Genomic DNA, 22601 nt, shown 5'->3' with positions numbered 1-22601 from the left:
GTGGGCGATGAATGACATGTAGGCCTACATTTTGGGCAGCCTATCTGTGAACACCCACACTAGAAATTCCTCCTTTTGCACACTAAAGCCACAACAAAGCAGTATCATATTTACCTGTCTTGTATTGTCTCACTTTTCCGGTTTACATTATTGTTTGTTTCCTTTTTTAAAAATTATTATTAAGCCGGTAATCATAATCATTTATTTAGACAAGGTTACAGTTTACCGTTCACTATAATAGAGTATTAAGCAACAGATATGTTATGTATGCACATGTAAACTACGTTCCAGCCACAATTAAAATGGTTTTGCTGATTTTGAAATGAGCTAGATCGAATGTTTCATCATTCATATTATAACTGAAATTGAAATGAGAAGATTGAGGTGAGAATGTCAGCAGTGAGTTCATATACTTTTCCAGTTCCCATCATGATATAAGAGGCCAGGTCATCTTGCAAAACTGCTGCAGACACCTCTTTCCATTCAAGCTGTAGTCTGGTAATCACATGCTGACCCACATAGAACAACAACAGATCACCAGGAAGTTAAGCCCACTAGCACCTGCGGTGTAAATGTGCGGCCTGTGTAAATGTGTCAATGTGGGGTGGTGGGTAGCAGTACTTCCTGTTGATGTTGTTAATGTGATGGCTATCAGTACAAACTGCCAGGTGCCAGCAGTTTAGCGGCCCATGCAAGCTGTCTTCTTAATGCCTGCACCAGCTGTCTTGCTGGTTTTCTATTCAGCTGCCTTAAGAGGAGATGTTGGGGTTGCAGGTTGTGCCACCCTGGACTTGATGGTGTGCTGCAGTAAAGCAGTCTGCCTTGTCTCCAATCATGACAAAAATACAAGCTAGTCATCCAGCTGAGTCCACAAGAATTAGCACAGGTGAACACTGTTGGCCTGGTGCCACAGATCCACAGGTCTTGGATTGCCTGCCATTTCTCAGAGGAGGTTGATGGTCCAATGCTCCTCTCCAGTGTAGTTTACTTTCCTCATGTAGCACAGTTCCTCTAGTTACACTGTCTTCTCCTTCTTCAGTACTTGAACTCTCCCAGGGTAGAGTCATGTCCAGGTGGTCATTTTCTTCAGTGGCACAAGTATCTGTTTCTTTCTCAGTGGAGGTTATTGTACTGATGTATCTGTCTGGTAGTTGTAGTGACCCTTCCCCTGTTATACAGGTCCCTCAGCCAATGATGGTGTGTGAACAACCTTTCCCTATGGTATCAAGTCCCAATTGCTGCTCTGGGGGTAGAAAGGGTAATCATCCAGGCTGCAGGAAAGGTAGAGATCCCCCATGCCCTCACTGCCACTAGAACTGTTTCCCTACTTCTTGATTTGCCTTCATTTGCACAGGGTTGGACAGATGCAGGCAGATGCAGGCAGATGCACGATATCCCCTGGAACTTGTGAATAGGCCGCTGTCTCTGGGTCTGTGAGGCAACTTCTCTGAGAATTAGTCACTTTTACGTCCTGCACATCCAAGTTGCTGTTTTTTTTAAATAATTATTTACTTTTTTTTTTTTATCATTTTGGGTATAATATTAATAATAGGCTATTATTAATAATAATATTAAGATTTCAATATTTTGTATCCCCAATTTCCATCAAGGAGAAATCCCCCAGTCTTTTTGACAGTGAGTTTATATTCCATCCCACTTCATGGTAGGCTTTGTATTCCTGATTAACTATATATACGGTATGCGTATATACTATGTGTATAGTCCCATAATATTCCCACAGGGCTTGGCTAATATTGCTCTGGTATGTGGAGAGTCAGATTCTAACTTTAGTACTTTCTGTCACTGGGCCATGGGCCAGGGTATGAATACTTCTAGCATCATATGTGATTACAAATCCAAGGTTGGGTGTAGACCTCACCTGTGTCTACACACACGCGACAAAAGCAGGTCTCCTTACATATCAGCAAACTACAACTCCCAGCATTCATCACCGGGAGCCTGGGCAGCAGTGCTCAGCTCATTCGGACGCGGAGCTGCTGCCTTTGCGCCCCTTACAGAGGGTTTAAGAAGCCAACAAACCGCTGGATTTAAGCAGTTTTAAACACCGCGGAACCACAGCGTGGTAGTTCTCTGCACCACTGTCTCTCAGGCTGGGTCTGTCAGCATGGGTAATGGCATCAATAAGGTATGATTTTCATCTGTTGCATGCGCTGGAGTTCACACACACACGAGTGGCCATCGGTGTGTTGAGTGGAAATAAGCACGAGATAAGGCTAGTTATTATCTTCTGTTGTCTTGGAGATGTTCATCAAAAATAAAAATAAGTTTTGACTTCTCATTTGTTTGATTCAGTTAATTTAGACGTGTCTTATTCAAAAGAATTAAACATGAACCCTCGTAACTTAGATGGCCTAACTAAAAACATGCAACATATTTCATTGGTATAAATTTACCCTTCTTTTCCCTTTTTTTCTTTTCTTTTTTTTTTTACAGTCACATGACCTCAGGGTCTGATTTGAACCATGGGACATTATTTCTAATTATCACTTCATATTTTCAGGGTGTCATCCTGTTCAGCTGTTTCAAGCTGCCTCAGCTGTTGTACCACTTCATTATATCATTGATGCTCCTGTTGTGTACTTTCATTATTCTCTCTTCTTATAGGTCCTGCCTGATTTATATCTGGGAAATTTCAAAGGTGCGTGGAGGTGTCTTTTTATGTCATTTTTGATTTGGTTCTAATACGGTTGCACAAACTCATGGTCTTTGCTTGTGCTGTCATTTGTTTATGTCAGATGCGAGAGACAGAGAACAGTTAGCCAGAAACAACATTACACACATCCTGTCCATTCATGACAGTGCGGCCCCCATCCTCCAGGTGAGAAGCTCTCCATCTCCACGTTATAACATTTCTGCCCTCGCTGTGCACGTCTTGAGTTTCTCAGAGTGGTCCAGCAAAATGAGGCTGAACAGATCTGATTGGCTGAGACCCTTTTTTTGGTGTATTAGTTCAATGCATATGGGTTGAGCTCTGACAACCAGTCTGTAAACCAGTCTGTCAGGTTGTTCAGGAAGAGGTGCCTTAGCAATAGTGCTGCTTCCTGACCGAACACTTGTCAATCCTGAGTGAGTGAACAACAAGCATGGGAGTTTCTTCCTCGTGATTCTTGGAGTATCATGAAAAATGCCTGTCAACACCAGTTGGTTTGAACAGTGTGCTGAGTGGTGTGCTTTGCGTGGGTTTGAGAGTAGGCGGTTGTTCTTGTTTCTGCCAGTGTGGACATGTGCAGTCTCACTTCATTATTATTATTATTTTATTTTTTTTTCTAGGTTATTGATTATGATGTAAAGTTTCTCTAACAGCTGCAAGTACAAAAGCAGCTTCTGTTCCCATTTTTTTTCTTTTAAGAAAAGAGAACATACACGAATGTGACTGCCAATCGGCCACCTTTATTCTTTCACATACAGTAGCACAGCTTGTGTCCACCATGAGCAGCAACACACACATGTATTGTGGTCATTATTTCCTGCTGTATATTGATTTGTGTTCAGTGCATTAGAGGAAGTGATTGCTGACAGGTAACTAGTATACTTTTGTCCCTCAGGAGATGACCTATCTCTGCATTTCGGCAGCGGACCTGCCCACACAAAACCTGTAAGTACCGAAATGTGCAGCACAGCAACCGATACAGAACAATGAAAGGCTGAGGCAAAGAGAGAGTACCACATCCATTTGACGCTGCACTGTGTGGGCGTCTGAGGTTCATTTTGTTCAAGCTAACGTGTAAATGATATGCTTTCACAAGCTCAACATTCAACTGTGAACTTATTCTCTGACTAGACCACAGCAACACGACTGGATTCAGCTTGTGGTGCATCGTTTTCTTTTCTTTTTCTTTTTTTTTTGACATGACATGTACACTACATACATGCTGTTGTTTTTATGTAATATGAAAAAGTAGAGAAGGAAAATGAAAATGAAGGGTGGTGCATGTATCACAAAGGGATACCCTGGTTTAGACACACGTGCACAAAAACGCACATGCGCACGCACACACGCGCACACACACACACACACACACACACACACACACCTTTTATGGCCGAATTCATATTTCAGCAGGAAGGAAGTCTCGCAGCTCAGTTCTGCAGTTTTAGCACGTTGGTTGGTGCTGAGCCTCTATTTATACACACAACCCCCTCCAAACACTCTCTCATACATATGAACTATGAACACACACATGCATGTGTACACATACACACACACACACACACACACACACACACACACACACACACACACACACGCCCGCTAATACCTTTGTCACCCTTATGGCCCCAGTAGCCTCATGCCTCGTACAGTAGGTTCAGTTTGTGGTGTTTGAAATCTGAAATATGACACTAAGTCTCTCAAACCTGAGATGAGCGCACCCTCGTCCTGATCTGTCCAGGATGAGAAATGAAAGGGTTTGACAAGTCAGGTGCAAAAACATACACACACACACACACACACACACACACACACACACACACACACACACCATGCGCAAAAAAAAAAAAACCTCACATGTACACAACCAATCCAATCCACCAGATTCGTGCAGAGGCTGTGAAGTGTGAAGACAAAATAACAGCACGTAGTAGTGCAGGTTTTCTTACAGTTCTTGTTCTCATAATGTGGTCATGACCTATTATAACAAGCATTTTCTTTATGCTCCACAGGACTCAGCACTTTAAACAAAGTATAATGTTCATGCACGAGTCTCGCCTCAAAGGAGAGGGCTGCCTCGTTCACTGGTGAGCACGGGCAAGATTGCTTGTTGTGTCTCTTTACCTGAAAAGGTGGAATCATTGACACAGGCTGTTGAAACGAGAGACGCTGCTGAAGTATCTGAACTAAACATACTTCCTCTGTCTATCTTATAATACAATCATAGACACATTGGATGTAAATGTACAGTGTTCATGTAGAGCTGAAAACAACTCAACCAAGTACACAAGTGCAGCCATGTGTAACTGCTGCACAGAGGAGATAAAAATGATAAGCCTGTTCTTTAACTTCCTAAAACAGAGTACAGTAACAAGTCTGACCACATTTTGTGTTTGTGTAGTAGAGTAGCTGATCATATGTGCACAGGGGAAAGTTATATTTGGTTAGACAGAGGGTCTTCTCAGAAATACAGGGGAACAAGTAGCTATTTATAAGTTTTGCATTGACACAGGTTTGTCCACTTCACGCTACTTGCCCAGATACAGAATTCAGATTGTTTGAAATATGTATTGTGTAAAGTGTCTTAAATCAACATCTTCATTCAAGTGCTCTTGTTTTACCCCACAATTCTTTATCTTATTGCCTTTCTACCTGTCACTGTCTGTGGTCTGGTTGGTCTTCCCTAGAGTGCCACCTACTGTAGATATTTAATCTGATATTTATCACTGGGCATCTTTGGGCTAAGGTGAGGTGTTGTCAACCTCTTGCTCACATACAGTTTGTTTACATGCAAATCATTACCCTGGTTCTGGGTCTAGTTTTGCTCACACTCTCAGTATTATGTTTACATGCAACGTAGAAAACATAAGCATTAATGTTTTCCTGTATGCTGGATTTAGCTCCTGCAACAGATTTTTAATAAGAGCAACAATAGAATTCATCCTCTATATAACCACTGAATTTCACTTTTATTTAAGCATATAGATCATGATTATGTCATTTTCTATATTTTTTTATAATAATTGTTTTTTTTATAATTGTTTGTTTACTGACTAACTATTATTACTTTAACTCAAGTAGTGGAGACACCTGTGACAATATGACAGAAAATGATCAGAAATCTGGATAAGGTGTTAATAGGCCACAGTATCCTGGTGTCACACACACAAACACACACATATATATATATATAAATATATATATATACTGTGTGTGTGTGTGTATATAAAACCAATATATGATGTTTAAATGTGCAACATACAGTATAGCTGATCATGTGCGTGCGCTTTCCATGGAAAGCACTTTACATCCGTATCTAAATTGTTTGTGGGAGAATGATGCTAATCATGTTTTCTAACAGTTCAGTCTCTTTTCTTCATCCCTGTCTTCAAACAGTTTGGCAGGTGTGTCCCGCAGTGTTACCCTGGTAGTAGCTTACATCATGACAGTGACAGGACTGGGCTGGCAGGAAGCGCTGGCGGCAGTGAGGGTGGCCCGGCCCTGTGCCGGCCCCAATCTGGGTTTCCAGCGCCAGCTCCAGGAGTTCGAGGCTACTCAAGCTGATGAGGTCAGTCCTGGGAATTAAGCATGGGGGGAAAAAAAAAAACGAGTAGGAGAGAATATCTTTAGATATTTATCAACAGAAAACTTTTTTTGCCCCTGTAGTTCAGAGAATGGCTACGGAAGGAATATAAGGACAACCCCTTCAATGATGAGGCTGATATTCGTGACTTGCTTGTGTCCAAAGTCAAAGGTGAAGAGGTGGGAAAACAGGCATCTACCCCACCTGGAGGTATCTGATCAGAAATTTTGATGATGGTCATCTTTTGTAGCTAAATATGGAGGATTACACCACTGTGTGATGCTTAAGTATTCTGGACCTGTCTGGAAGTCTCATGAGCTGGAGCGCACTACTGATCCTCTAGACATCATGGACATGAACACTGGAAGAGACCGTTATTATGTCAAGCACATATTCATTTTTAGCATTCATTGATTGATGTTTCTGGTGCTGTTTTTCTAATTTATAAATATTGTGAACTGTGTACTGAGTCATTATCCTACTAATAAATGGAGAAATATCTATCTGTCTTTCTGTCTGTCCTTTAATTTTCTTTTTGTGGATTAGTGGGTGTCTAAACCTTAAACCTAACCCTAACTCTAGATCTATTTGTAACTGATGTCATAGTTGATGCCTAACACTCTTAGACTGTATATAAAAGGGTCACAGTCGCATCTTGCTAGTATCACTTAGCAGAAAAACTTACCACAAGTGTTTCTCTTACTTTTCTTTGCCTGCGAGTGTACTGAGTAGCTAATCTGTACAGCCACGTGAAGGGAGCAGCAGTTTTTTCCACTCAGACTCAGACGAATTCTAAAGAAAGCAACATGCAAATCCTGGGTTTACTTGTGGGCACTTTACTCACTAAACTAAAACTGTTCGCATTTCCTCGCAACTGAGAGAGAGAGAGATAGGGAGATGGAGATGAAGAGAACTATTTAGTGCCTGCTGGTCCCACTGATCTGCCTGATTCAGCTACCAGCACCAAAGTGGCAGAGACCAATCCAACGACTACTGCTGGTCCAGATACAGCACCATGGAAAGAAAAATGTGCAACAATGCCATGTGTGAAGAGAACGTGACAGAGCGCACACCAAGATCATATGTGTCCGGCAATCAGCACTAGGGGCATGCAACCCTGCTGCCCTAGGCGGAAACTACTTATGCTGGAACTATATTTGTAAAGTACTGTAACAACAACAACAACAACACACCAACAAGGCCAATGTACAATACAAATAATGCAAATATTCTTGTCTTTTTTGTGTATAAATTGCCAGCGGTTCATGTAGATAAAATTTAACTTGAAATTAAAGTCCTATATGCTTTTAACATCACTGGCAACAATATGTAAGGGATTTTGATTACCAATGGGGTGGATGTAGGGTCTCTTTTCATGCAAATGATTAATCATGTGATCACATGAAAAGCTGCTCTTAAAGAATACACTTTGCTGTAGGAGTAATACAATAAAAGTGACATCCTCACTTTCAGGGAGGCACTATTTTACTCTGAAGTTGGCTTTTTCAGCACTTAAGAGCAATTCTTACTCTGCAAAACATCATGCAGGAATTTAGTGGATTTAACTCACCTTTATCATTAACTTACACTGGATTCATTTCATAAGATAATTGAAAGTTAAATTTGTAGTGATTTTAAATAGTGAAATAAGGGAGTAAAGTCAATTGTTTTGTGAGTTTGTCACTTGCGGCGGGCTGACACATTGAAGGTGATAAGACACATTCAATGCTTCTATGCTTCTATTCTATGTTTACATCTCTGTTTCCTGGTTCTCTTCCTGTTTGTCTAATGTGCAAGGCAGGTCATGCATGGTGGCATCAAAAACACCAAGATCATGTTCTTTTCTCTCTCTCTCTGCTCAACTGTCTTTTAAATACTATAAAGCATTAAAAACTCCATTAATTTCACCATGGTGAGATATTACATACAGTAGTCGTATACACACCATTGATTGCTGGGTGTGTGCATAGATAGCCACTGGAGGGCAGTAAACAAAGTACTGTTAAAAGATACAAGATGTACTCTGGACTCAACCATGTGCTTCTTCTCTCCACATTGGTTCCTCGTGCCTCATCAGTCACTCAGTCAAAGTCAGTATTTCCTCAATAACGAATTTAAGAACTTTAAAGACTGTATTGTTTCCAGTCAGCAGTTATAGAAGTGCAAATTAGGTAGAACTTCGGTAGAACATGAACAATATGTGTCGGGGGGGTATTTTGTGATGGTAATGTATACAGGTAACTGTTCCATTCTGTCCCGGTGTGTGCTCAGGGTGTCACTAGAGGGATTCCCCACTGTAGCACTGTGTGTGGGCGCTGAGTTTCACAGAAATGAACGACTGACTGCTGCGCATCTCCTCTTGAACTTCTCAGAGCCTGAGAGGCTCCTCCCTGTTACAAATCAAGATGTGATTACATTTAAGAATAGGACACCGAGAGCTTCAAAACAGATTTCAGCGGGGGAGCTCACGTTGATCAAAGGTAAGACATAGCTCCTCTTAAATGAATAAGCGTATTCTCAACATTATGATTAATGAAAACCTTTAATGTATCTATTAACCCCCACTAACCCCAGTTTCAGTCAGGAGAAAATAGCTGATCTCAATCATTTGAGTCAGTATCAAGGTTGGCAGGTAAAATTTCATGTTTCAATAATATTAACTTTGTCATTCAACTTATCCTGTTAATCATATAACTTGTCTTGTTCAAAGTGGAATTTATGTCCTACAAAACTGATAGGATGAAGTTAAGAAACATGTCTCAGTAGCATGTATACAAGCATGCACTGTAGTTGTGTTAAAACATATTCTTTTCATTTAGATATAGCTACCACACTTATGTCTCTATCCATGCATGTCTTGCAAATGTGTCACATTTCTTTTTGGCCACTTCAACGCTTACCCTTACACCCTTCAGTTGTGTATGAGTATGACCAAAGGTGTCAAACCCATCCCGAGACAACTAGTTAAAACACATTGAAAAGTGCCTGCTAATGTTACAGCTAGGGCTGCATAGTAAAGGCTAAGTGCAGCTCAACTAACTAACCTTGACAGCTCTTTTCATTACTAAAAGAATTGTACTTGGAAAGAAACTTTTAATATGAACCTAGTACATTAATCAGTCGATCAAATTGATCAAACTTCTTTTCTCAGGTTCAGGGAAATGAGTCTCACAGTTCTTAAAGCAAGAAGAGCATCATCTTACTGCACCCACAGTTCTTTTATGCACTAAATTTGATTTTACTTTGTCTTATTTTGCAGAGATGAACCTGGATGAGGACGCCGGCCTGTCAGTCCATTGTGGCAACGGCAAACTCAGACAGTGGCTGATCGATCAGATTGACAGCAGGAGATATCCTGGCCTGGTTTGGGAAAACGATGAAAAAACTATTTTCCGGATTCCGTGGAAACATGCAGGCAAACAAGATTATAACAGAGAGGAGGATGCTGCACTCTTTAAGGTCAGACAATCCCACCTGTCTTCTCACACTGCATCTGAAGCCTCCGACAACTGCATTTTAAAATCACTACTGCACAAGAATTAACCTTCAAAAGCATATTTTAAAATGTCTGCTTTCTTAATTTTTTGTTACAGATGTGTAACATTGTTTTGAAAAGGCTATTGCTAAAAGGGCTATAAGCGCTTGTGCGTTAATCTATTCTTCAAAGCCCTAGTCTTTGTACACTGGCATGAATAAAGAGGAAGTTTAAATGAATCAATTCAATGATTGTTTCAGGCATGGGCAATGTTTAAAGGAAAATATAAGGAAGGTGTGGACAAGCCAGATCCCCCCACATGGAAAACTAGACTACGCTGTGCTCTTAATAAAAGCAATGACTTTGATGAGTTAGTAGAAAGAAGCCAACTGGACATCTCAGATCCCTACAAAGTCTACAGAATCATTCCAGAGGGAGCCAAAAAAGGTAAGTGTTTAAATAATGACCATGTAAGATGCAATAAGGCCTTTTGCAATTTACATTAAGCCACCTATGTCTGCAGTGATAGATGTAGCAAGCTGTGGTAAGGGGCAAAATATTTTATAGTTGGTCTTCGATTGACAAATAGTAAACTCTAAACCCATGCCATAACAATGGTTCATTTACATTTACATATACAATGCACTGCTGCGTTTCACAAAGCAAGCCACATTGTTTATGTGAGTGCTGGTGCATTTTTCACATACATGTGCACCACTGCAGTTGAATCTATTGAGGCAGGAAGCACAAAGGAAGCCAAAGCATGTACCAAAAAGGCCGTAGTGCTTTTTTTAGAGGGCTTCGGTTACTAAGTGCAGGGTGCACATAACACAACCAGAAGACCTCCAGCCTTGCATAACTAAGTCTCTGCCATAGTACAACAGTTTTTGTCACAGCAGAGCAGTTCTTTGTATCTGGGCTAATGCTTGCTTCACGAGCAAGATATAGATTGGCAGTTGCCTGAGTCATCTGTTGCAAATCACCCTATCACTTAAGTTAAAATAGCAAGATCTCATAATTGCATAAGCACATTCACAGTTTACACCCGCTAAATGAATCAGGGTAGTTAGGTCCCCACAATTTCGCATCTCACACATTTTTAGTTTATAGTTAATCTGTACAATAAAGCTAAATTACAATCCTGTATTATTATCACAGATGCAAGTTCCTTCTTTTTGGGAGAAGATGTGCTGTCTTCATAGAAAAGCATGGCCAATATTGTGAATAAATTATCTGACAAATATATTTTTGGTTTTGTACATTTACAGGAATGAAGATGAGCTGTATGGAGGAGACACCATCACATATGAATGCTCTTGGATATATTCCTCAGTATGCGTCTCTGCAAAACCAGGTCAGCACATTTTGTGACTGCTGCGTCCTATAGGCTCGACCAGGCCTAACACATAAATAGAGAAGAAATGTTTTAGTTTATGACATCTTCTCTGAGTGATCATTCATATGCTCCCTTCTCAGGTACCCGGCTATATGGTTTCTCAGGAGAGAAGGGACTGGAGGGATTACCCACCACAAGAACAACAACCTCTTCCACCTCCACATCACCACGGGTCACATGCAGAGCTGCAGTATGGCCACTACCCATCAACCATCAGCCGGGCTTGGCCTGGGTCACACTCGGAAAATGGTAAGATACAGCCATACAAACATCATGGATGCAACATATTCACACACATAAAAATAACTATAATGTTTTCAAATAATTTTCTCAAATTTCATTTGGTCAAATAAGTTCTAGATGCGTGACATTTTGATTGTTTTAATGCGAATTTATACATTTCTTTTTTAGATTTTCATAAATATTTTCCAAATAAGTGCATCAGTTTCCAACCACAGACATCCTGTCAGTCCTTTTATCAAATGTGAAGTCTGGTCTGAAATGGAATAAAGTTATCACCTTACTGACAAAATAAAACAGGCACTTATAATCGTGCTTATTTGTTTCATTGTACAATACTTTGATCAATCTCTGAAATGAGGCTTTAACAGATTATAAGGTCATGTCATTAGTCGTTGTTAAATTAAAATGTCATCAGTTATCACAATCCCTCACATGTAATTTACAGTGAAATCCACATTTGATCTTTAAGGTGGGAGAAAAAAACACCCACAGATAAATTCAAAGACTGTTTCATCACCAACTATTTTTTTAATGCATAAAGAAGAGCAAGAATATTATTGACACATTATGAGGTACATCATATAAAATTAAATGGAAACTTTTCAAATAAGTAAATATAAGTTATATTAGGTTTGGGTGATAAATAAACCTCATAAAAGCCTGCATTTCCAGTTAATTTATTTGAAAGCACTAATTATAGCAGAGGGAGATTCACAACAGTTTCAAAGTGTTTATCGTCACAGCAGTATCACAGCAGAAAGTGATTGTAAAGTGATTATGGTTTGTACCACAGATAAATGAGCTCAGTGATTATTCTAACAAGACAACACAGTATACTGTGCTTTGACTATGTAAGATTTACTGTAGCAAAGTTGCTGTCCCATCAGACACGTTAGACTTTTGATGGCTATAGTTACGTGAGGTTGCAGTGGACAGCTTCCAAGTGAGAATGTGCACAGTTTTATGGGTGTGGGTGTGTTTAGAATCCAAGGTAAAGTCTTGGAAAAAAAACAGTGAAATTAGCTTGGATTCATATTGAAACGGAAACCATGCACAACCCCCATGAATGGAAATGCTAATTCAGTTGCGGGCTGGACAGATGGCAGGTATGAAATAGCTGGGAAACAGGCATTGAGACAGGCAGATCCATTAGCTATGCACATGGTGGTCAGTGATCTGTGCAAAAATATCTTGAGCTAGATTTGTTTATGCAGACGGCCTGGTTGTTTGTAGGTTATTGTTGCATACAGCTGGAAGATGTGTGAAATGTGCGACTTGTGTGCCTGCCTGATCTACAGCAAGGCCCAAACACATTCTGCAGACTTGCTATTGTTCCAAATTAGACTACAATGATAATTAAAAAAAAAAAAAAACTTCCTCAAACTTGAAAAGAAGTGGCCAAACACCCTTTCACATGTCAACATTTTCAGATTCAATCCTCCAATTATAACCAATATTTATTCAATTTACTCTGCGCAGGTTTTCATCTCTCCATCCACACCTACTTTTCAGAGTCACAGCCACCCATGTACACAATGGACCACAACAATGCAATAACAGGTAAAGAATCAACTCTGGTAAACTAAAACCCATAAATAGACGTTCACTCATATGCTTGTTTTTAAATTTGTACTATTCTGAATTTATTTGCATGAATAGTGAGTGTTTTTTTGGCCCATTTCCTGAAAAAAAGGGGATTAAAAAAAATGCTTAGTATCATAAGTGAGTAATAGTTTTCATGGCAAGATTACTGAAGATTATGTTTTATTTAAGCTTGACATTTCAGGGTCTGCATCTGATCATGCTGCGAGGCTCAAATTGCTGTTGATGATACTGATGAGTTTTCCTATGAATAAATATCTGTTAAATGCTGATATCTTTCTTCCAGATGTCAGCCTGCATGTGTCCCTATACTACAGAGAATCTTTGGTGAAGGAAGTTACCACCACCAGCCCAGAAGGTTGCCGGATCACGTCTTCCTCCTCCTCCTCCTCTCCATCCTCATCCTCCCCCTCTTCCCCATGCCCAGAGGACAAGTTTCACAGTGGGGCAGAAACCATCCTTTTTCCATTCCCGTACCCTGAATCTCAGAGGCAGGGTGCTGAGATGCTTCCTAACATACTGGAGAGGGGGGTGCATCTATGGATGATGCCTGATGGGTTGTATGCTAAGCGCCTATGCCAGGGACGAGTATACTGGGAGGGACCTCTGGCTCCGTATCTGGATAAACCCAACAAGCTGGAGAAGGAGCAGCCATGCAAACTGTTTGACACCCAGCAATTCCTTATTGGTAAGGACTAATAGGCCGCTGTAGTGTTCTGTTCACACACACAAGTTTGGAGGTATACCTAATGATGCAATCCAATATAATACTTTTGCAATAAAAACTCCGTTTGTAAAGTTTATACTAAAATGTATTGTTCAGTCTGTGTCACAGAAAGTGGTGGAAGAAATATTCAGATATGTTACTAAAGTCATGTCAGTTTTTACAGCCCAGAATCACAAATTGGCCTTGAAGAGCTTCACAGGCTGTACAGAATATGTCATCCTCTATAGATACATAACAATATCATAAAGTAATGTCCTGTAGTTAATTTTTTTAATAAGAAAAGGTACAGAATGATTATCAGAAAAACATATTTATGAGTACACTACAATGTACCTTTAAGTAGATATAAGGATACGTTGAATTGTTTCGTAATATACAGCGTTTGTCGGCAATTAAAAACCACAATCTTTCTCTGTAGTAAAGTACAGATATAAAGTACACACGCTTTAAAATACTACTGAGTTACAGGTGTTGAGTAAATGTACTATTTTCTAGCACAGGTCACAAAGGTATTGATTCAGCTTGATGGTAAATTGTTAGTCCACAGACTGAGACATCATTATTGTATTATGAGCATTCACGGTATCTTCAATTCAATATTCAATATTCTTAATAATTTTGATCAGAACAATTGATCAAATTCTGTAAGTGAGAAGAATAACTAGAATGCACCAGTAACCACGCTGCTACAGCTGTTTCCAGTGTGATGATGGATGTGGTCATGTCGATAATGGCTGTGATGATGTTGATGTTAATGATGAGGGAGATGTTGCAGGCACTTTAGCTGGGTAAGTCCCTCTTAAGGTAGCTCGAAGAAGCTAGTCACATTCTCAGCAGGGGGCCAAAGTGTGTGGAGTCCCCACCCACCTTCCGTGGCCCAGCACACAGTATGACAAGATAGTGTTTCTGTGCCATTTCACACTGAAATTTCCATCATCCTCATCAGTGGTTTCCAGAAAAGCTGTCTTAATTAAGGAAAATGTCATGAGCAACTTGGAGTTTGACTGTTTATTCACTGTTAACATGTGGCATGCTGGACTGTATGATAAGTAGCACTTTTCTTGCTCTTCTTCTCTCAGAGCTTCAAGATTTTGCCCATAATGGCCGACATGTACCAAGACACCAGGTAGTGCTATGTTTTGGAGACGAGTATCCTGACCCACAGCGACAGAGGAAGCTGATCACAGCACAGGTACCGATCCACTACAAAACGTAACCTTGTAATTGAGAGCAGTTCTTTTTCTTTTTAAGGACATGAGCTATTACAGTATCATGTGGTGGAAAATGTGGTTACAAATATTTCTCTTTCTAAAAACCAAATTTGACTGATGTATATTTTTTTTTTCAAAATTAGAGACCTATATACTGCACTACAAATGCAGAACACAAAAACTGCACCTTTTTAAATTTACACTAACTACAAAAGTGATAAAATATAGCCAAGCTGCTTTAACACAATATCATGCTAATGGGTGAAATAGTCACGGCGTGCCTTAGCCAAAACCAAAGCTAGATTTACTCATTGATTTTACTCTATATTGAAATATATCAATTTTTATGAACACACATGTTAATTTTTTCAGTTAGTTATTCTGTAACTCAATGATGCTGTTGCTAAATTCAGCTGTTACTGAGAAAAACAAAACAAACAAACTCTTGCTAAAGCTAATGTCACTAGCTGATGTCAGTGACCATCAGTGACTGGTTGAATTAATGTGATTTAATGTGTTTTAGGTGCCTTGTATGCATGAATATGTAAATTAATGACTTGTATTTCATTCAACTTGAATATTAATAGTTTTCGGGAAGACACTTAGTAAAACAGAGACAGAGTGTCGCAGGGATGATGCATTATTGTAGGCTGACCCAGAAGTTAGCATCACCCTGGTTCCGTCAACAAAAAGCCAACAGGATTTTTCCATTGAAGCCTAAATACTATCACGAAAAGTAAAAAGCCAATGTTTGGCTTTAAATGAAATACACCCCGGTCACATGACTTACATGGCTTACTTAGTCTACAAAAGCCTTTCCTCATAGAAAGTTAGTAATAGTTTGCAAGAGCACAAGCATGTTAAGGTGGATTTGTGAATAGATCTGTTTTCGTGTTTGGCGTGATGACGATTAATGTCATGACGACCTCTGTTGTCTTATTTAGCCACTTGTGAGCAACCGCCTTTTTTGAGAGATGTAAAAGCTTCAAAAATCACGAGTGGGGTATTTACTTACGTATTTTATGTCATAGAATAAAATGTGAAAATGTCTTGTGATAACTACGGACCTTATTTCTGGCATCCAACCAAAAACCCATCGACTTTGGGAATCGGAAATGTAAGAAGGCTAACTTGGTTTTAAGGCTAATTTCTCAAACAAACGAGTTTAAATAGACAAGAAATGTGAAAGAATTGCAGAATCTGCATATTGTTTGTTTGTAATGATTTTTTAAATGGCCTGATCAACCAGAACAGGCATGAAGGCATTAGGCTATAGTCTTTGCTACGCAGTAAACAGTAATATAATGTGATGCAGCAGCCACAGACATATTTCATACATAGACATAATTTCATTTTAGGTGGAGCCAGTGTTTGCCAGAAAACTGGTGTACTATTACCAGCAGAACAGTGGCCACTACCTGCGGGGCTATGATCACATCCAGGAACAGAACACATCATCTCCAGCAATCGACTATCCTTCCCAGAGGCCTCTACAGCATATTCAGGAGTGACAAGCATGCATGCACACACACACACACACACACACACACACACACACACACACACACACACACACACACACACACACACACACACGCTGGAGGGGAGGAATGCGAATGTAAACTGCTGACCATTGACCACACCTTGTGACTGCAGTGCTGTGTACTGTAAATGGTAGGCACTTGCACGCTACTCAGGGGTAGAGATGGGGAAGACCCTGTTGTTTTCACTTGCACACCTATGTGTCGTAGTCTTTGTGTCTGGGACATTGGGGTAATGTTTTTTTTTTCTCACTAAATGTATTATTGTGACAGTGTGAAGGATGCGGTTTGAGGGTGGGGGGGATGAGGGGAGCGGAGGGCGACTGAGACAGGAAGTACTAGCACAGGTGCACAGGAAGAGTGGCCCCTAAGACAAACACTGATACTCCGAAGTAATAAAACAGAGTATGAATGAATACTTAATGCGTTTTCATATCTAACAGCTGACAATGTCATTGTTGCACTCAGCACTCAGTCAGTTGACAGAGCTCTTTCTGTGTGCATGATGTGCCAAATAAAAACGTATGCTCTGATGAGCAAGTGATCAATCTCAGCGCTCAATTCTTTTCATTGCAAAAAATAAATAAATGAATAAAATTAAATAATGCAAGTTGAATGTGAGAGAAATCACTGGTCTGGTGGTGTAGTAAAGGAAGCTGTTATCACAAATCGTTTCCCTCTTGGCTGCACCATGTATTGCAGGGTGTGTTAACAAAAATCAATTTGTACTGAATCTGATCTGCTTTTAAAAACATCTGATTCCTTTAAATTAAGAGCTGTTTGTAGGTGATAATGAAGAAGAAATGAACTATTTTGATTGTGGTATGATTGTGATATTATATTTTGAAGTTCACAGTTATGCGTATTTTGATTTTCTCAGTGTTTGTTTACATACTGTAATTGTCTAATGGTTGTTAGCATTAGAAATTAAACCTGTGAATTGAGCTATGAGTGTGGACAGTTATGGAATCAATAATTAAGAAAATATATTGTGGGGTTGTAGAGAACTGAAAAGGCAAAGCACAGGAATGCGTACAATGGTGGAAGCAAAAAAGGAGGGGACCAGTGGCGAACAACTCATAATCAGGGAGCAGCTTGAGACTCAAGGTCTGTGTCACCAGAAAAGACTGGCCATGATGGGTGGTTTTGACACGACTGGACTGTAGGAAGTTGACTGGAAAAATCACACCCATCCTGTAACTTGTAAGGAAACCGTACCTGTTCCTCTTAACCTGAAACTAGCGGCCTCACAAATGGGAAGGAAAACTATCTTTGTGGTCTTCGTGCAGCTTTAGCCAGGGAACAGCTCTCTGGTTCCCATGCCTGAGATATTGCAGAGCTTCACTGGATGTAACGTCCTCTAAAATCTATCGCAACAGCTCAACAAAATGTCCGTTACCCACTCAGGAAAGCGTATATAACATTAGACACAAAATGCAAATGTTTTTAGAGGAATCTCTCAGTACGTTGAAGTCCTAAGGGCCAATGCAGCAATAGGAGGGATGGAGGCTGTGTTATATTTTTCTTCTGTGGTCCAGAGTTTCGATCTCTGCATTTACTTCCTTCACACTTAAACCACATCACTTTCACAATGGCTTCAAAAGTCTGACCAAAATCACAGGCAGGAATGTTTTTCTTTTGTGTGTGTGTGTGAACCATAAATCCTCCCTCACCCCCCCACCCCCACCCCCAAACATCCAGTCAGTATCTCTGATCATCTGCTGGGTGATTTTTTTTGTTTCGCATTACTTCAATACAACCAGACATTTGACTCAGTCAAAATCAGATCCTAATAGCGAAAACGATACCAGCTCAATATACAGTGTGCTGTTGTGGTAAACAGTGTATATGTGTGCGTGTGTGTGTAGAAAAGGGCCATGTGTGCATGTGTAGGTGGGTACATGTGTGTGTCACATAGTTGCAGTATTACTGTTATCAGAAATTGACATTTGTGGACTCAGGACAAAGCATGTGACTCCCCCACCTACAGCATCTGTGACTCAAACACAGACACGCACACACCCATTTCTTATTACAGTTACAGTAAAACATTTAGAGCAAGCTACAGAGGAAATCACAAAAAGTGTGCATACCGAAAAAATATTGTTGTTAATCTTTTTTAAATAACAGTAGCAATAATCAGACATTGATTAATATAAAACTTCGACACGAATAGATGATTTATTTTGAAATAAAAGTATCAATCTTCTGTAACATGTCTACTGTGCTGTTTTGTCTTTGAGCTCCCCTGATTTGCAAACAAAAGGGTGGAAGAATGAGAGAGTCATATTTGGTTACAAAAAGAAAAAGAACAAAAAAAAAAGAAAAAAAGAAGAAAGAAAAAAAGAAAAACACATTCACACATTTGCCATGGTGTTTCCCCCTCTGCAGGAAGCCACATCATTTGTAGTTAGGCTTCAGTTTATCCGCCTATGTGAACCGTTACTCCAAGCGACATCGTCTGAGCCCTTCACTCGAAGCTTTGGAGCGGACTGTTTAGTCACCAAATCGCCCAAAAAGGTTTTAGAGAGAAATGAAACCACCAGCGGCATATTAACTTCACCACTTTCTCCAAAAGAAAGTGATTCTTTTGGTTCCATCTTGACTCAGTGACTATGAAGAATATGACTGATTGGGCTGGTAGTGGCAAATAATACTAAGCCACAGTTTAAATCTTGTTTTCCACTTCAGAAAAAAAGTAGGCTAACAGTGGCCAGAATCACTGCAACTTTGTAGCTGTTGTCTAAAAATCTCAACCTGATCCTGTTATTGCTACTTTTACTACCCTTCACACATGGATTATCTTTTGACTTAGGAATTTCTCTGCAGTAACACTGATCACACTTACTATACAGCTTCATCTTGTTCATTTATACTGTTACATTGAACTTGTCAGATTTTCATTTTATAATAATTCTGTTATTCAGAGTTTGAGCTACATATTCAGAAAATACAGTTTGTAAAGCACTGTTGGTTTGTATGGTTGGCTTAGCGATCCATTTATTCATGTGTGATAATACAGCAAGGATCTGAGGCAAGAAAAAAATTAGGTTAAATAACAAGAAAAACTTGGCAATGTTTCGCTGACATCTGCTGGTTGGTGTAGCTGCAGGTAAACAAAACAGATGTCGTTGTAGAATACACAAAGGTAAACACGGATTGTCCACTCGGCCGGTTGGCCAGGTGCCGCTGGGCCTCCGACCTCTAGGGGGCCTCGAACCCCCACCAACTGGCCTTGCTTTCTTTTCTTTTTTTCTTTTTTTTTTTACAAATAAATTTAGTTAATTATAATTGAATTAATAATTTAGTGCAAACCAATGAATGCTGAGTTACTTTATTTGCAATTGAACATTTTTTATTATGATTGGTTTGCTGGGCGGGTCTGTAGCATGATGATGACGTGTCAGGTCAGGTGGTGACCGTGGGAATTTAGCGCCAAAGCCCGCCAGGTGAGGAGGACGCCTCTTCAAAACATCATGGAAGACAAACGTGGTGCAGTGGAGCATCAAGGGGAAACACGGAAAAAGAAAAGAGCATTAGAGAAACTGAAACTCGGACGAATTACACCTTCTATCTCGACTGTTTTCAAAAGTCGACTTGCTAGCATTAGCAACGAGCCTGGAAGGGGTGTTAGCGTGGAATAAGAGGAGGACAATTCTGTTCCCCAAATCTGTTCCCCCGTCGATATGTGTTTCCTCTAACCTTAAACGGGAGCAGCCACTAACGGTAGTTCCACTGAGCATCAGCATGAAACCGAGGCAGAGAGCCACGAGCCTGCGACAGCCACCTGTTCAACAGCCCTTCCCTCATCTCTCCACCTGAGCCCGACACCGATGGATGCAGGAGATCCAGTGGGAGGTAGGTTAGCAGCAGGGCAGCCTGTTTCAACCATAGATAATAATAAGTAACTATTTTAACCAGGCTAGGCGCCATGGTGAAGTATCTGAGGGGCCAATTTTTCTCATGAAATAAAATGAATTGACTTAGCCCATGTCTAAATCAAAACAACAAATGTTGTTGTTGTTATTATTATTATTATTATTATTATTATTATTATTATTATTATTATTACATAATCACATTACTCGCATTATAAGGCCTGCCTGTCTGTTCATATCCTGTTAAAGCAAAAAGCTGAGCAAATCTATAGACATAAGTAGTCTGTTTTATGCAATAATATTTTATTACCAATTTGGTATGTTTTGTCCTTTAACTCTGTGTTGCATGACATCTGTCATGTTTATATTACAATTTTACTATCCAATAACTGGCAACTGCATCTTTTAAAATTTTATCAAAATCAATACAATGATGATTATATTATATCTGTGTCTATTTAATGCTCCTTCGCAAGTCTGCATGTATCAAAAGATGGTTGTGATCAGTATTGCTGGCTGTGTTTTTGTGGCTTTGTGTTGCTGGCATTGATATACGTGGTTCTATCTATGCCGAAATGGGTTGTTGTTGCTGTGTTTTTGTACTGATGTCTTGCTGTTTCCTGTTTGCTCTGCATGGCACGTGTTCTCTTCAGACCAATGGACTTGAGAAAGTAAAGTGATAAACGTGATGAAATAGATCTAAAAGCTATCATCACAGTAATAGTAGTTAAAAATAGAGTGACATAAAAATAGATGTCAAGATATAAAAACACAAGACAAAAATAAAAATGCTGACTATGAAATACAATAAAATACATTGAAGAGCTATAATAAAATAGATGTAAATAAAAGTATTCTTGCAATCATGTGGTGTAAATCCTGTATGATGGGCTATATCTACAGGTGATGATATTGTCACTCAGTTTATGATCATAGGCTGTAGCCTGTTAGTGTAAATTAAGTGAGTTACTGTTCTAACAGATAGTAACTTCTGCTGGGAATGCATATTTAAAAACCTGGATTGCATTTGTGGAGAGCAGAGCATGGGCCTCCAAGATTTTCTGCCTCGGGGCCTCAGCATTTTCAGTCTGGCTCTGATAAGAAGAACAAAAACTTCTCCATGAAATTATGTTTATTTATAAAGGATATTTATCAGTGCTTTTTTTTTTTTTGTTGTTGTAAAATTGTGGGTAGTTTTACCTTTTCAGTGGGAGAGGGTAAAATCACTTTTTGATGAAAGTGCTCAGAGATCATAGAAAGATAAGATGTTGGTTGAGTGAGAACAGTGCAGGGAGCACTATACAAACTCTTCCCCACAGTTAGGGTAGAAGTCAGGCTTGAGGTTAATGACTTGTCCACTCAACCCTCATTCTCTAGATAACAAAATACTGGTGATTGTCCTGGGTTGTCATACATGGTTCTACATGTTGTACACACAATGGGAGGTCATAGTGGTTTAAAAGCACCTGACAAATTGCAGACATTGAATACTTTATGTCCAGCTGGAGCTGGCATATGGTGTCAGTCATAAAAGAGAGCACAGGACACAATGAAACTGACACAAAATACACACACACACACACACACACACACACACACACACACACACACACATGTACTCCCCCTGCTGGCATGAAGGGGGAGTACTTCGAGACTTTTTTCTGCACATTGTAAATCTGCTATCTACATAAAAGTAGCTAGAAAATTCATTCTGCATTCACAACTAAATGTGCAAATTCTGATGAACACCTGGCTGGATTCCCTTACTTAAAAAAACAAACAAAAAAATATACCTGTGGTAATTTTACACTAGACTCAGAGTCAGTGACCCCGCTGTGTTTAGGGTCAGGGATTACTGAGACCCCTGCCCAGCATTTGATGACAGTGCTGTTTAACTCTTGTCGCCACGGGCTAATCCTGCTAGTCGACCCCCTGGTTAGGAAGGTGTTGACCTCATTTTTGTTTTTACATATTTTGACCTCTCAAACTGACACTGCAAATCCATCAATCATCATCCACCGGTCCACTGATGCTGTGCTCTCATGAAGCTGTAGATGATGGGAGCAAATAATGTCAAGACTTATGTAATGGCAGAGCACAGGACAATAAAACTGACCAGCCTATGTGAGTTGGAGTGTATACACATAGAATTACTCTTAGCATAATTTATTATTTTTATTAATATAACCTATTGGAGGCATGAGAATTGCTCCCCATTAGCAGTAAATAAAATTTTTTATCGTCATAATTAATCAGCTTGAATTGTTTTCAGTT

At 39.7% G+C, this 22601-nt stretch overlaps 2 protein-coding genes across 4 annotated transcripts; both read left to right on the top strand.

Moving 5' to 3' along the window:
* The first annotated feature begins 1957 nt into the window (after window positions 1-1957).
* On the top strand, window positions 1958-6742 carry LOC111231146 (dual specificity protein phosphatase 22-B-like). 2 transcript variants are annotated; one of them, XM_022758158.1, is made up of 7 exons: window positions 1958-2146; window positions 2626-2659; window positions 2757-2839; window positions 3567-3616; window positions 4684-4758; window positions 6068-6239; window positions 6338-6742. In XM_022758158.1, the coding sequence occupies exons 1-7, from the start codon at window positions 2126-2128 to the stop codon at window positions 6470-6472; spliced, it is 570 nt and encodes a 189-aa protein (XP_022613879.1). In that variant the 5' UTR covers window positions 1958-2125; the 3' UTR covers window positions 6473-6742. The 2 variants fall into 2 exon arrangements, with proteins under 2 accessions (XP_022613879.1, XP_022613880.1); XM_022758159.1 differs by lacking the exon at window positions 4684-4758.
* Window positions 6743-8692: 1950 nt separating this feature from the next.
* On the top strand, window positions 8693-18712 carry LOC111231243 (interferon regulatory factor 4-like). Of its 2 annotated transcripts, none has more exons than XM_022758284.1 (9): window positions 8693-8734; window positions 9514-9713; window positions 9990-10176; window positions 10998-11083; window positions 11206-11374; window positions 12881-12928; window positions 13257-13658; window positions 14777-14889; window positions 16267-18712. In XM_022758284.1, the coding sequence occupies exons 2-9, from the start codon at window positions 9516-9518 to the stop codon at window positions 16417-16419; spliced, it is 1356 nt and encodes a 451-aa protein (XP_022614005.1). In that variant the 5' UTR covers window positions 8693-8734; window positions 9514-9515; the 3' UTR covers window positions 16420-18712. The 2 variants fall into 2 exon arrangements, with proteins under 2 accessions (XP_022614005.1, XP_022614004.1); XM_022758283.1 differs by having other exon boundaries at window positions 12848-12928; window positions 16267-18711.
* Window positions 18713-22601: the final 3889 nt, after the last annotated feature.

This window comes from Seriola dumerili, unplaced genomic scaffold (genome assembly GCF_002260705.1).
Source record: "Seriola dumerili isolate Sdu_G_001 unplaced genomic scaffold, Sdu_1.0 BDQW01000291.1, whole genome shotgun sequence".
NCBI lineage: Eukaryota > Metazoa > Chordata > Actinopteri > Carangiformes > Carangidae > Seriola > Seriola dumerili.
This window is presented reverse-complemented; position numbering and strand designations above follow the sequence as displayed.

What these genes read in the sequence shown, in the direction of transcription:
- LOC111231146 (XM_022758158.1), top strand. Translation starts at nt 2,126, where the DNA reads ATGGGTAATGGCATCAATAAG. An exon ending in GTGCGGCCCCCATCCTCCAG is followed by an intron (nt 2,840 to 3,566) that starts GTGAGAAGCTCT and finishes TTTGTCCCTCAG; the next exon opens with GAGATGACCTATCTCTGCAT. An exon ending in GAGGGCTGCCTCGTTCACTG is followed by an intron (nt 4,759 to 6,067) that starts GTGAGCACGGGC and finishes GTCTTCAAACAG; the next exon opens with TTTGGCAGGTGTGTCCCGCA.
- LOC111231243 (XM_022758283.1), top strand. Translation starts at nt 9,516, where the DNA reads ATGAACCTGGATGAGGACGCCGGCCTGTCAGTCCATTGTGGCAACGGC. An exon ending in TCCAGAGGGAGCCAAAAAAG is followed by an intron (nt 10,177 to 10,997) that starts GTAAGTGTTTAA and finishes GTACATTTACAG; the next exon opens with GAATGAAGATGAGCTGTATG. An exon ending in CCACAACAATGCAATAACAG is followed by an intron (nt 12,929 to 13,256) that starts GTAAAGAATCAA and finishes TCTTTCTTCCAG; the next exon opens with ATGTCAGCCTGCATGTGTCC.